The sequence below is a fragment of the Plectropomus leopardus genome, chromosome 3 (assembly GCF_026936395.1).
Source record: "Plectropomus leopardus strain MGB_pleo_1.0 chromosome 3, ASM2693639v1, whole genome shotgun sequence".
In the NCBI taxonomy this organism is placed as follows: Eukaryota; Metazoa; Chordata; class Actinopteri; order Perciformes; family Serranidae; genus Plectropomus; species Plectropomus leopardus.
In genome coordinates, this window is record NC_142178.1 from 33,307,945 (window position 1) to 33,321,802 (window position 13,858).

At 40.5% G+C, this 13,858-nt stretch overlaps 2 protein-coding genes across 2 annotated transcripts; both read left to right on the forward strand.

Moving 5' to 3' along the window:
* Nucleotides 1–125: 125 nt before the first annotated feature.
* Nucleotides 126–11,703, forward strand: LOC121942332 (target of Myb1 membrane trafficking protein). Its single transcript, XM_042485508.2, has 15 exons — nt 126–370; nt 2,500–2,584; nt 3,566–3,644; nt 4,109–4,258; nt 5,865–5,999; nt 6,091–6,240; nt 6,773–6,889; nt 7,402–7,535; nt 7,640–7,682; nt 8,394–8,526; nt 9,241–9,307; nt 10,104–10,179; nt 10,299–10,358; nt 10,463–10,502; nt 10,633–11,703. Exons 1-15 carry the CDS (start codon nt 298–300, stop codon nt 10,776–10,778), a joined length of 1,488 nt encoding a protein of 495 aa, XP_042341442.2. The 5' UTR covers nt 126–297; the 3' UTR covers nt 10,779–11,703.
* Nucleotides 11,704–11,856: 153 nt separating this feature from the next.
* On the forward strand, nt 11,857–13,347 carry LOC121938578 (noggin-2-like). The gene has a single exon (XM_042481802.2). It carries the CDS (start codon nt 12,235–12,237, stop codon nt 13,168–13,170), a length of 936 nt encoding a protein of 311 aa, XP_042337736.2. The 5' UTR covers nt 11,857–12,234; the 3' UTR covers nt 13,171–13,347.
* Nucleotides 13,348–13,858: the final 511 nt, after the last annotated feature.

Genomic DNA, 13,858 nt, shown 5'->3' on the forward strand with positions numbered 1-13,858 from the left:
AAATCTAATATTTTTCAGTTTTGTCTCTCAAGCCCTCAGAGTTTACCAGTCAACGGACCGGGGAAATTTTCAGACAGCACTGTTAGAAAGTGTGATGCACCGGTCTGATGTCCGGCTCTGTGTTGATGTCTGCTGCTGTTTCCTGGCTGTGTGTGTTTTCACGTGACCTCTCGGAGAGCCCGTGCGCCTCTGAAGCTGCTGCAGACACCGAAAGCTAAAGGAAACGCCGCCGTTTGCAGCTCAGGAGTTACCGAAAGTCTTTGACATAGTTGGAGGGGACGCTTGTAATTTTCCAGGATGTTTTCACTCGGGGAGACGATGGAGTTTCTGATAGGAAACCCGTTTTCAACGCCTGTCGGTCAGAGGATCGGTAAGTCGCTGTTGAAAGTAACGTTATTGGGGTTTATGCGAGGAGCCGGATTCAATTTGACATCGTTTAATTAACGCAGTCAATAACATGTTTAGGGATTTCCATAACCGCACTCACAGGTCTGTAAAACAACGTAATAACACTTTTCATTTTAGTTTCCTGCTCTAAAATGTTCATTAATAATCTCCAAATTTGACAGAAACATGAAAAGAAGTCTGAGCCAATGACGCAAAGGGGCGGGGTTAAATTCCCTCTATCTTTCGTGTGATTGGTCTTTTTCAGTTAAGTGACAACTAATTTGGCGAATCAGGGAGGCGCTTTGCGTTTCCTCTCACTTCCTCAATGACTGATGTGTTTCGTCTAAATTTCAGTTTCACAACTTTTGCACAACTGTGACTGATATTCGTCCACAAGTCACGAAACCCTTTAAAACGGCAGGATTTCCTCAAAAAGGCAACAGGCGTCTTCTTTTTCTCAGACCACTGGAAAACCAAAAGTATTCATAACAGAGCTGCAGATGCCAGGAAAGATGTGTAATCAGGACAGTTATGACGTTAGTGAGAAACTGCTGCACACTCATCTCAAGCCTTCCTTCCTCTTATCTCATCCACTCACTTTCTCACACATAAATGTCATAGACGGCTTCAGCTCCTTCTGAGGCCAATGAGCACAGAAGCAGCTGACAGTCACATGAAGTGGAGGGAGGGAGTGGATGCAAGCAGGGACGGGAGTAAAAAGGGATTGAGAAAGGTTTGAAGAAGTGTGTGGGGTTGGTGGAAAGGAATGAAGGAGATTTAGAGACTTATGAGGAGCCTGTGAGGGGTGGAGTGCAAAGAGAGCTGGCTTTGATTGCTAAATAGTTTGGTAGAAAATACGTTAGAGAAAACCAGTTTTCTAAATCAGCTTGTTAGAGTAAAATAAATCTCATTTAAACAGATACTACTAACTTCTCATCAGAGATTGCAGTTTTTGATTGTTTTGTCTGTGCTCCTCTTTATAGGGCGGTTGCAGGTATTTCCTCCAACCAATCAGAATCATTATATGATGACAGTTTTGGGTTTGTTTGCTTATGCTGTCAGTCATGAATTACTGAACAGGCCTACTGGATTCAGGGCTAGGGGCCCAAAAGCATAAAAGAAAATGACTACAGAGAGATAAAATAACCTCAAAGAGGCACAAAATGACCCCAGAGGGACTTAAAACTCCTGCAAAGAGACATGAAATTACTACAAAAAGACAAAAAAAAATCCCTATCAGGAGACAAAAACGACCTCACAGACACACAAAATGACCACAAAATGATCTCAAAGGGACCAAAAATGACTTTAAGAGTCCCCAACAAGCAGATTTTATAAACCCAATTTTACACATGCAGATTATGGTTTACCAGTCGAAAGTATTACTCAGTCTGTGAAAAGAAAACTGTTAATGTCTTATGTGGCTCCAGAGCGAGTCTGAAAAACAACCCTGATGATTTCATCAGGCTTGGTCATGCATGCATGCGACACAACAGCCTGTTTAAAACCTATAAATAATGGATCACATGACTGTGTCTCTTGTAGTGATGAACCCACAGAGAATTATCACCAGACTCCACAACTCCCCGCAGCCCTACACAGCATTTTAGGTTATTGTTTTCTGGCCCACAACTTTAACAATTTGGTTCACTGCTTTCATAACTTCATTTTTGATGTCAGCAGACAGCTGTTTTCAGCGAAAAAAGAAGTTTTAAAATCCAACTGCACACTGTCTGCTCAGCACCAAGCAACAGACAGACACAGTCATTAAAGTATCCAAGAGTGGGCACATATAATATTTATTGTATGACAATTTTATCATTTCACATAATATTTTATTAATGTAGATCATGCCACACATTTTATCCCAAGGAATACATTTCCGAAATAAAGCTCAAAAGACCGGCTCAATACGACCTGCATCACGTTTTATTATCTTGCACTAGTTGTGATATAAGATAAGATAAGATAATCCATTATTAGCCCCACGGTGGGGAAATTCACAATGTTACAGCAGCTATGAGGTACAAAGAAGTATACGCAGTGAAAGAACGTATTCTCCTGGTATTACTGTAAAACTGCAGCTTCACCTGATTCCCTCCCTGTTGGCAGAGCGAGCGACCAGCGGCTCTCTGCAGTCGGAGGACTGGGGACTTAACATGGAGATATGTGACATCATCAACGAGACAGACGAGGGGTAAAGTTGTCACAAAAGTAACACGGTTTCATCAGGAAGCTACAAACTGTCTCTATCTGGTGCACATTGTCTAAGCTGTCTAATATGTGCACTGTCTCATGTGTAGGACTCCAGGTTTTATTTTTGTATGGCTTTTACGGTGTCACTTCCTGTATGGTTTTGTTGTTTATTTTGTATTTCAGTGCAACTGCTTGTGACTGTATGACCTACTTATGTTTGAGGCCAGTCTCAGAGTTTGTCATGCAGTGAGTTTGTAATGTTATGAGGAATGTTACTGTAATGTGTTTGTAGAATTTAGATATTTACACTAAATGCATGAAAGTTTTTAGATTTTGTGCCTCAGAGTGACTTTATTTCTCTCTTTATAGAGGTGAGCCTCAAACAAAACTACCTTTAATGTCTACCTTTAAGATTTAGGGGGATATATAAGCAAAATATGTTTTCTTCAGTGAATAATCACCTAAAAATGAGAATTGTTGTGTTTTTGTGACCTTAGAATGAGCTGTTTATATCTACATAGTGATCGGGTATTTGTCCCTATGTTGCACTGCCATATTTCTACAGTAGCACAGGATGGACAAACCAAACACTGGCTCTAGATGAAGCAATTCGTTTTTTGGACTACAGCTAGCAGCCCTCTGCAACGAACAGCATTAGAAAACACACATTTTTAACATGAACCTGTGTTAGACAGTGTTTCTACCAGCTTAAATCACTAAATCCGTTTGTTTTGGAGAGGAAGAGACCTCTTTGGGTATTTCAGCTCCTGGTAAAAACCTGAACAATAAACACTGAAGGACCTGGAGAAGTTTCAGCTGGTTGCAGTCTGTAATCCTCACTGCTAGATGCCATGAAATACTCCTAAATCTTACACACTGTTCCTCTAATAAACTGTGTGCTTATGCAATGGCAATGCTTCATTTTGTTTGTGAACCTTTTTCTCTTATTTTCATTCATATATATCCATTTTTTTTCTCTCAGGCCCAAAGATGCAGTCAAAGCTATAAAGAAAAGAATTGTTGGAACCAAGAACTTCAGAGAGGTCATGTTGGCGCTCACTGTGAGTAATCGTGATCGTATGTGAAAGTTTGATTCATTGTTTTATGAGCTGGGGATTGAAAGGTGCGAGAGTGTAATTTTAAGGCCAGAATGACCCTTATCCTGGTTGGCTGGTGGCCTAGATGTAATGGTGTCAGTTTCTTTGTTTACACAGGAGGTTAAATCATCACTGAAGTCTTAGTGTGCGCACTGAGAAAATGTCAGTAAAAGTTTTAATTTGCGGGACACCAGGAGGTTATGAGTCCTTGTGGCAGCAGTCCCAGGGTCGAGTCCAGCCGGCCGCCCTTTGCTGCATGTCATCCTCACTCTCTCCCACCCCCATTTCCTGTCATCCCTCACGCTGTCCGATTAAATAAAGGCCATAAAAGCCCCCCAAAAACTAAAAAAGTTTTCATTTGGAGAAACTTGACTTTTATAGATTTAATGCCATTTACTCTGTTTCCTGTATTGTCCTCTTTCACGCAGGTTCTCGAGGCCTGTGTGAAGAACTGTGGCCAGCGCTTCCACATCCTGGTGGCGTCGCAGGAGTTTGTTGAAGGAGTTTTGGTCCGCTCCATTCTGCCTAAATACAACCCTCCCACCGCCCTCCACGACAGGGTGCTCAGCCTCATACAGGTAACATGATGCTCCCACAGAGGGCATTCACTTCCCTCCCGATGCAAATTTAAAAACTGCACTACTGTTTTTGTTGTTTTTTTCGAGCATAAAGGGACTGAAGCTGTGTTTCATTGTGTAACTACATGACAATGACAGTAAATTAACCTTGAACCCTGAGGAGAGTATTTCCCTTATCGCTTAATCTGCTGGTTATTTTCCTAAATAATTGATTAATGGTGTTTGGTACTGGGAGGGTTACTTTTAAATCATATTCCACTACAGATGAATAGATGCATGCCTTAAAATACTTTTGGGAATACTCCAAAATCATCTTGCCCAGCGTGCTTGTCTTAGTATTATGTTTCCATGCCAAAAAACACACAGCAGTGTGCTGGCTGTGCATCTGCTCTGCCATTGTCATTTGGCAGCTGTACGGCACCTAACCTGCGGCCCACTTAAAAGACGGACGAATACTTGCTATCTTTCCACATATGTACAGGTTTATATTGTAATGTATACTTGGAATGACATACAATATAGCCAACAACAAGTAGGTTGTTATTAGCGATGATCATTTACCAGAAACGCTCTGCTCCCTGGTGATCTACCTCCAGCCAGCTGCCACCTTATAAAGGATTTTGTTGTGAAAAGAGGATTTTTTTGTATATTTAACTAATTTCAACTTCATGAATCAACTGTTCTTAAATAATTGCAGAGGCGACAGGCACAAAACGGCAGCGGAGCACTGCTTACGGCCAGTTAAAACATTCTTATAGAAAATAATGCAATCAAAGTGACGCTCATTCACATCACATTCAGTTAAGACACGGTGTTAGAGTAAATCAAACATATAACGTTATCCCTTCAAGTACTCTATTTTTAAAGACGTTAACTATATTCAGAATATCATTGATGTTAAACTTTAGCAGACTACAGTTACTCATATTTCTTTTTTTAAATGCATAACGCTGTTACTTGTATTCCACTGACCATGTTTATAAAAATCAGAAAATAGTAAAAAAAAATGTCCCCAACACATTTAGGTTTTGCCTGACTAGCAGTTCTAAACCCAAAGGTATCCAATATTCTGCCAAAGCAGGAACAAATATTTACATTTGTCTGAAACCAAAGAATTTATAACATTAAAAATGCAACCAATTAATTGGTGATTAAAACTGTCGCACATCAGTTTTTCATCAATCTCTTTAGCTCCAATCTGCACTGACCTTTATGCTGTTTTTGGAATTCTTTTTTAGCTTTCTGTGTTTTTTTCCCTCACCAGAATTGAGAGATATTTCAGTGGTGTGTTGACATCCCGCAGCTTTTAAAGTTTACTAAAGTTGGATCATATTATGGCTACAGACGTGTTCAGTAACGTTATCTTTAGTGTTCTTTGTGATTTAAATATCTCCACACATTCCTGTGCTACTTCGTTTTGTGTCATAGAGACCAGCAGGAACAACAACATCAGATAACGTCTGGCTTGTAAATGGTGAAGGACAAATCCTTTTCTGTTGTTTCCTTGTCTCCTCGTATTAGGCCAGTAGACTGCGGTATGAAGCACTTATGTTGCAGTCAGTGATTCTGATTATATTTCAGCATACGCTCTCCCTCCCATCCACAGTCATGGGCTGATGCGTTTCGTAGCAATCCCTCTCTAGCGGGGGTGGTGTATGTCTACGATGACCTGAGGAGACGTGGTCTGGAGTTCCCCATGACAGATCTGGATGCTCTGTCCCCCATCCACACTCCAAACAGGGTGAGACTGCCTACAGAGTGTAAATACCTCACTGAGTCAAACGCATGTAAAGAAATGTGACTGTGACCTGTAACCTCTGTTCATCGAGCAGAGTATTCCAGAAAACGGGACCTCTGAGACGACCCCTGCCTCTGCTCCCACGCAGCAGTCACAACCACAAGCACCCTCCAGTGTTCCCACTCAGAATACCTCACCTCCAGTCCAGTCCAGTGAGGGATCAGCCTCCCTCTCTGCAGAACAGGTACTCCATAAACATAGACTTAAATTTAGTAACTGCATTCAAAATCAGGTGTGTACTGAGCCTTCCAGGGCACATAATAATAATAATAATAATAATAACTTCAGTTCAGTCCTATTAAACACAAGTGAGAAGATACTGGGGTAGAGTTAGGATAAAATTGAAATCAGAGGACAAATAACGCAAGATGCTGGACATGTAATGTTGGGCAAGAAGAGACTGAGGGGAGAGAGAGGAAGAGAGGAGAGCGCTGTCGGAGGAAGGTGTGCTCTCAAGTTGTGTTTTTTTGTACGTTTTTTTTCCAGATTTGAGCCTACCTCACCTTTACAACTGTTAATCCACATGCTTTTCCTGCTATGATGTCAAATTACACCTAACAAAAGATAACTTTATTAGAGGAGTTACAGGCTTTTTCTATTGCCAAATTTGCCTCCATACAGTATAACAGCAATTTGTCGCACTAATCTTAGCACAAAAATACTATAGAATAAATGTTGTATTATTGTTGACTTTGTAAAAATTGTTTCTCATCCAGGAACAAAAGCTGCGCAGTGAGCTGGCGCTGGTGAAGGGAAATCTCACTGTGATGTCAGAAATGCTGAATGAGTTAATACCTGGACAGAGCCAGCAGGATGACACAGAACTGCTACAGGTGTGTGTGTGTGTGTGTGTGTGTGTGTGTGTGTGTGTGTGTGTGTGTGTGTGTGTGTGTGTGTGTGTGTGTGAATTTTCTACAGCATTGTTTACACTGCATCACAGTCCTCCCCCCTATTCGCCTCATCATTTCAACATTATTTAGGAATTACTTGTGAGATGACATATCGTATATTGAGAGTATTAATGGTGCTGCATTCTTCTATGATCATACTTGCTACAAAGCATGAGAAATTTTGCGAGACGTGCTTCATATTCCACATCTCTGTATTTTGTTGATCGGATTTAAAAGCACGCCATGTGTGTCTTACGTTCATTTATCTTACATGGAAAGTATTTGTAGAACATGGAGAAATACTGATTTACAATTTGTTTTACTTCACTTTATAACCCTTTTTCTCTTTGGTGTAATTTGCTGAAGTTGCTCGTACAACTGCGCTGCATTTCTGTGACTCCATGGCATTAGTGATGATAATGAATTAATGTCTCTCTCGTGCTCTGTCCAAGCAGCAGCTGTACTCGATGTGTAAGAGCATGCAGACTCGAGTGGTGGAGCTCATCCCCCAGCTGCTGGATGAAGGCTTTATTGAGGAGCTGTTAGTGGTCAACGATGACCTCAACAACGCCTTCATCCGCTATGAGAGGTGTGCTACTGGATTATGTCTTTAGGAAATGTAGTTTTAAGGGTGCTGTATGTATCTTTTTTTATGGCTAATTTCATACTTTTTCTACTTTAACTGTGTTTTAGGTTTGACAGACTGAACAAGGCACAAATTCCAAATACTCAACAGGTAAGAAAATGAATTGCTCCTCCTCATTTTTGCTATAAAAATGTACTTGAAATCTAAACCACTGTAAAGCTGCACCAGTGTCATTTTTTACCCTCAAATCTTCTATTGAGGTTTTTGGACTAAACTTTGCCAGCCTGCTGTCATATGACATCATCACTCAAAAAACCTTGTAAACAACTCAATAAAGTGATATTTATTATGAAGTGAGTAAGTCCTGTTTCATCATGTTAACTTTTTAATAAATATATGTGATTTCTGGTTTGAATATACTAGGTGCATGCCTCCCTTTGTGTGCAGCAAGCTGGAGAGCAAATGGCTAACGGCGTCAACAAATATGGATTGAAGCAGAATATTTCAGGAGATAAAAACATGTTGAGAACTTTTGAAATGATTAAATGTATCATTTTTTCAATGAATTTTGACTTTTGGACGTTTCAACACTCTGGAGTTATTGAAAATATTTTTGATCATACAAGTTGGAAACCATGGTTTGCAGCCACCACTGGAATCTAATTTTACAAATAGGAAAATGCTAATAATATTAAAATCGTTATTTACAACTATGCAGAAGAACTGAATTTAAACAGAAAGAAAGAACTTGGAAAAAAGGTGCACAGCATTTGAAAGTTGATTTAAGAATCAAATGTCAACATTATAAATGAATCTTTAAACTATTTGGCACCGCCCTAACTCACTGTGTTGTGCCCTCAGAGCTCTACCACGAGCCCGAGCCTCATTGACCTCAGCCCCGAGTCTTCAACGCTCAACCAACCTGCCGTCATCACAACAACCAGCCAACCAGCAGTCAGCACTCAAGCCAATCAGCAACAATCAGCCAACCGCAGTAAGTAAACTTTGTGTATCTTTTGCTCCATGTATGCATTCTTTTGTAGCACCAAATCCATACATATGACTGAAACTTATGACTGACGGCAAAGTCATGCTTTTGCAATTTGGTGTTTTTTGGTAGAAAACAGGATGTTGTGGCTGGCATCACATGAGGAGGGACTAGCACAATAACATCACCATGGCTATTATGTCAACTTAGGAAACGGGAGGAAATCAAATATAAAGGAGCATATGATGTTTGTGAAAGTTACTATAGGTGTAAATTCAGAATTCACAAATAATCATGCTATTTTATAAATGACAAATAACATTTTGGTATAAAAACAGAAAAATGTATTGTATTAGCATTAATGGTTTTTATATCACAAATATATTGTGGTTGTCGGGCGCAAACCTCTTATCTCCACATTTCACTATTTTATTTTTTTTCCTAAAATAATTCTATTGGTCCCCCTCTACATCTATCAGTGGATTTTACCATTTCTAAACCAGTAATGTATTTAAAAAAGCTTGTTACTAAACCTCCCATCTCCACTGGATCCTTTAAAAACAGCATTTTTTTCTAATTCCCCCAAAAAATAGCAATTTTGGAGACAGAAGGTTTGCGCCCGACAGCAGCGGTATATTGCTGCAGGAATTTCGATACCAAGCTGAAGGACATTGTTTTGTATTCAGTTGTGAGTTCATGAGTTAACCGTCTGTGTTGCAGAAGAGGAGGAAGAGTTTGACATGTTTGCCCAGACGAGAGGCAGCTCCCTGGCTGAGCAGAGGAAAAGGTGAGTGGTGCTAACAGAGAGACTCGCACCGCATCGCGACAGGTGTTCTCACTGCATGTGTTGTGTGCAGCCGTGACTGTGAGTGATGAAAGTGCCTCATCACCTGTGGAAGTCTTAACTGGATCTACCTTCCAGATATCTGCAATCTGTAACTACGTTTAAATATTAATGCGGGCTATAACTGAATTAAAAATGTTTGAGTTTTACTTTGGTTAAATTACAATCTGAGTTATAAGCCTGAAGCCATACTTTTGCCACTAAGCCTCTCATGAAATGATCTACAATTAAATGTTGTGCTCACAGTACATGATGCCACAAAAGGAACACAGATTTGCAATTTTCTATTCCTTTTTAAAACATTTTTTAACTGCATCACAAACAAAATGCTCTTTTCCCAACAAGAAGTAAAAGACAGACAATGCTGTGCCATTCAGGACACATTTACAAAAAAAATCTAATAGTATGTATTGAATATATGCTTGACAAAAAACTGGTTTGCCGTTGTGCATATAATGATTTATGTAATGAATAAATGCCTTTTGGGAGGTGAAACTGTTCAACACAGAAGCAGTAGAATAGATTTTGATCAACGTGATAAATAGCAGAAAATAATGTACACAGTCATTTCATCGATGCGTGAAAGCATTTGTACAAAAGAATGAGAAACTGCTTTTATAATGTGACTAGACACTTTGGAGAAGGAGCAAATAGTTTTTCGATTTTCCATTCTGTTTTAAGAAAAGTGCGACTGATTATCTACATTGCATCACAGCATCATGATACATCCTGTCTCTAGTGTCAGGTACGAGGACCCTGGAGCTGTAGAGGGCCTTGCTGGAGCTCTGGATACCAGGTTGCAGGTCACAGGAGGGGTATGTATACCACTGTGACACTGAAATTAATTTGAACAAAATAGTTCCTCTGAAATAAAAGCACTGGGTATAGTGTTAATTGTGCAGATAGAGCTAAAACACGCTGATTTTCCTCTCAGATGCCTACAACGAAAAACTCTCAGCAGAATGATGTTGACAAGTGGTTATCGTGTGATATGGTAAGAGAACGAATGCCTTTCTATAAGGAGTGTTCTTTTAAAATGAAAATATTAGAAGTGATATCGGATGATCTGATGTTTACTCTTTGTGTTTGGAAATGCAGCAAGACCAGTCTTCAGTTAGCGAGGGAGTGTCCAGTGAAGGTATGTTTTAACTCTGATCCATTGCTGCCACTTTAACGTATGTATGTTTATGTGTTCATGCGTACACACACACACACACACACACACACACACACACACACACACCTCTAACTACAACTGTGCATTTCAGATTTTGATAAGTTTCTGGAAGATCGGGCGAAGGCGTCAGACCAAAGCAGCCAGGCAGTTCGCAGCGTGCCGCCCTCCACGTCCAGACCGCCGCCACAATCTACCCGGCAACAGGACAGATCACATGACCAACTTTTTTCACTTTGAGTTTGTGGACAAACGAGAGACGTGGGTGGATGTAAAAGTCGACATATACACGCCAGCATATTAAAATCTACCTACAATCACACACATACTGTGTTGAAGGGAGACTTTGTTGGGTTTTTTTTTTAACCTGGACCCTATTTTTTCATGTTTTTGTGTCTAAGTGACTGATAGAAACAACAATTTTTGAAACTGGTAATAACCGCCACGGGCAGTTTTGCACAATCAATTAACATCAATTAAAAGTCCTATTTTAAGTAACTTCCATATTCGAGTTCTTGCAATAAATTCTAGATTACTTGAGTATTTGCAAAGAAATAAAAATCTATAAAGAGTAGGGATGTAAATTGGCTAAAATTCAGAACCTAACAAGAAAAATCAGCAAACTGTCGCTGCCACACAAGTTAAACGCAGCACTGAAGGACTGTCTCTGAGCCGCTCTCCTCTCTGTAGGTATTATATTGCAGCCAGATATGCTCCTAAAGCTGCAGCGCTCTCTCTCAATACTGGACGAACGTCAAAAATTGCTGTCTTCATTTGTCACTAAGACACAAAAACATAACATTATAGCATCCAGGTTCAAAAATACTGAAGTTTCCGTTTAAGTCAGGTTTTTTTCTGAAATCACACACACAATACAACCTGACACTACAGAGCTGCTGCCTAATCAACTCATTGCATAACTGCAGTATTCCTTCAATAATTCCTGCTGTTTGTAATCTTTATGTAAGTATAAATAACTTTATGCGACTGTATTTATGTAACGTATTCTTATAATGTTCATGTAAACAAAAATATATTAGAGCAAGTGTTTACAGTTAAGTACAAAGTAAAAAAAAATATATTTGATATAACGCCATCATGTGCCTTTGACCCAGACAGCTGATTTTGTGTAGAGGAGAATAAAAAGGGGTAATTGTCCTGCAAACATGTTGCATCTGTCCTCTTTTTAAACAGTTTCTACTGTGTCATTATCTAAGCTGCCATGAGGGGGATTTACCCTGAGGCTCATTTTATAACTGATCTAAGAGCAAGTCTTTGTGTGGGAGAGTTGTTATTTTTCAAGAAGTCTGAGGTGGCTGACACAGATCCACTGAATCGAGGTCAAATGATTCTTCTATTTTCTGTAACATGCTTGCTGTGAATATGTATTGTGGAACTGCTTTTTGATCTCATACAAATGTCTCTTTGATGACGGATCATTTACTTGAATTTATCACACACGGGAGTCTGTTACACATGTAGTATTTCTGGTAATTAATGCATGAAACCAAATTTCTCACGTGTCCTGTATGTTTGCATTGAAGTTAGCCAAAACATCAGAGCTTATTTAAGATGTGGCAGCACTCAATAATGTTTTGTTTGTCTTTTAAGGCACTGATTTCAGTATGTTATTGTTCAAGCTCAAGGACGTCTGGTGTAGGTACACAGAGTCCCTGAAGCACTCAGAGGAGAGCCAATGACTGAACAGGTGCACAGAAAACAAGGAACAATTTCTCATTCCTCTCTTGTACCATCCACACCTACAACCATGCCCAGACCGTTCAACTGGGGCGTCCATCTCTGCTGGATTTCTCTCTCTGTCATTCTATGTGGATCTGCATCTTTTCCTTCAAACATTTCAAGCCAGATCCAGCTTCCGAATGTGACTCAAGGCGAGGAGGACACAGGCTGGGATTTACCGTTTCTTCAGCTGAGAGCCAGTCTACCGTCCTACTCGCAGCCAGTCCGCCCGTACACCCTGCTGACAAACGCTGAGGACTACCACTACCTGCCTAAACCCAAACATTGCCGCCCGTCTCGCCTCCTGCGTCTTCTGGGATCCTCCTTTGACCCATTTTGGATGTCCATAGAGCAGCCGTCTGAAGCCTCTCAGGGTCACGGTGATGGTCAACCTTTGCCTGTAAAATTAGCCAACTACACCAGGAAGAAGTTCAACCTGAGTGCTTCTCCTGAGCTGAGAGATGCTGCAGCGAACCATCGCCAGAAGCTGGTAAAGGAAGCTGCAGATCTGGACCTTGCTTCTTTGCCCTCACATGTTGCCAGTTCAGTCAGAGACTGGTTAGTGCGCTCTGCCACTTGTGGATTAAGCTACCGGTGGGTGGATCTGGGTCCTGCTTTCTGGCCACGTTGGCTGCGGCAGACGGATTGTGAAAGATCAGACGGAGGGCGAAGCTGTTCCTTTCCTGATGGGATGGAGTGTGTGCGAGCTCAGACAAGTCAGATTAAGATTCTGGCGTGGCACTGTCAGGAAGTCGGAGAGGGAAGTGATGGGTCTAAAAGGATTAAAGCTGATGGCAGCACTGAGATGGGGACAGGTGAAGTGACGAAAAGGTGTTTGTGGAGACAAGTGCCTTATCCTGTGGTCACAGCATGCACATGTTCATGTAAATGAATGATTCTCCTCATCCTCAGAAGGGTTTTTATATGCAAATGTATTTCTGTCATTGATTTGTTTATTGACTGAATCAAATTGTGTTAACCAATTTTCCTAATCTTAGCTGCTTTAATCACCCAGTAGCAGATTGTGTACTGGCTTGAAGCAGAATTGAATAAAAATATTTTCTCCTGATGGATTGTTGACTTATTTAACTGTCAGTTTATTCAGCGACAGTACTTCATTGTTAAATGTACTTGTATTTGCACAGCGCCATTCCAGTTGTCAACTCAAGGGGCTTTTGCACTACATGCCACATTCACACATTTACACACACGCTCATACACTGGTGACCGAGGAGATCAAACTGTACAAAGTACCATCTGCTTCTCAGTTAAACATTCACACACCTACAGCAGTAGGTAGTATCAGGTTCATTATCTTGCTGCAAAGTACTTCAACAGGCGGACACTGTACTGTGGGAGCCAGGGATCGAACCACAGATCTAAATCCTACTGGACAACCTGCTTTATCTTGTGAGGCACAGCTGCCACACCAAAGTCCCGTTTGTTGCTTTATGACAGCAAATGCAAAGTTAAACTTCTATATCACAATAAAGTACTGTTTACGCTCTCCATCCAATCAGGATTTTAAAATGTGCATTTTTTGGTCACAAGCTTGCCTCTTCCAAAGTCGGCTACATGTC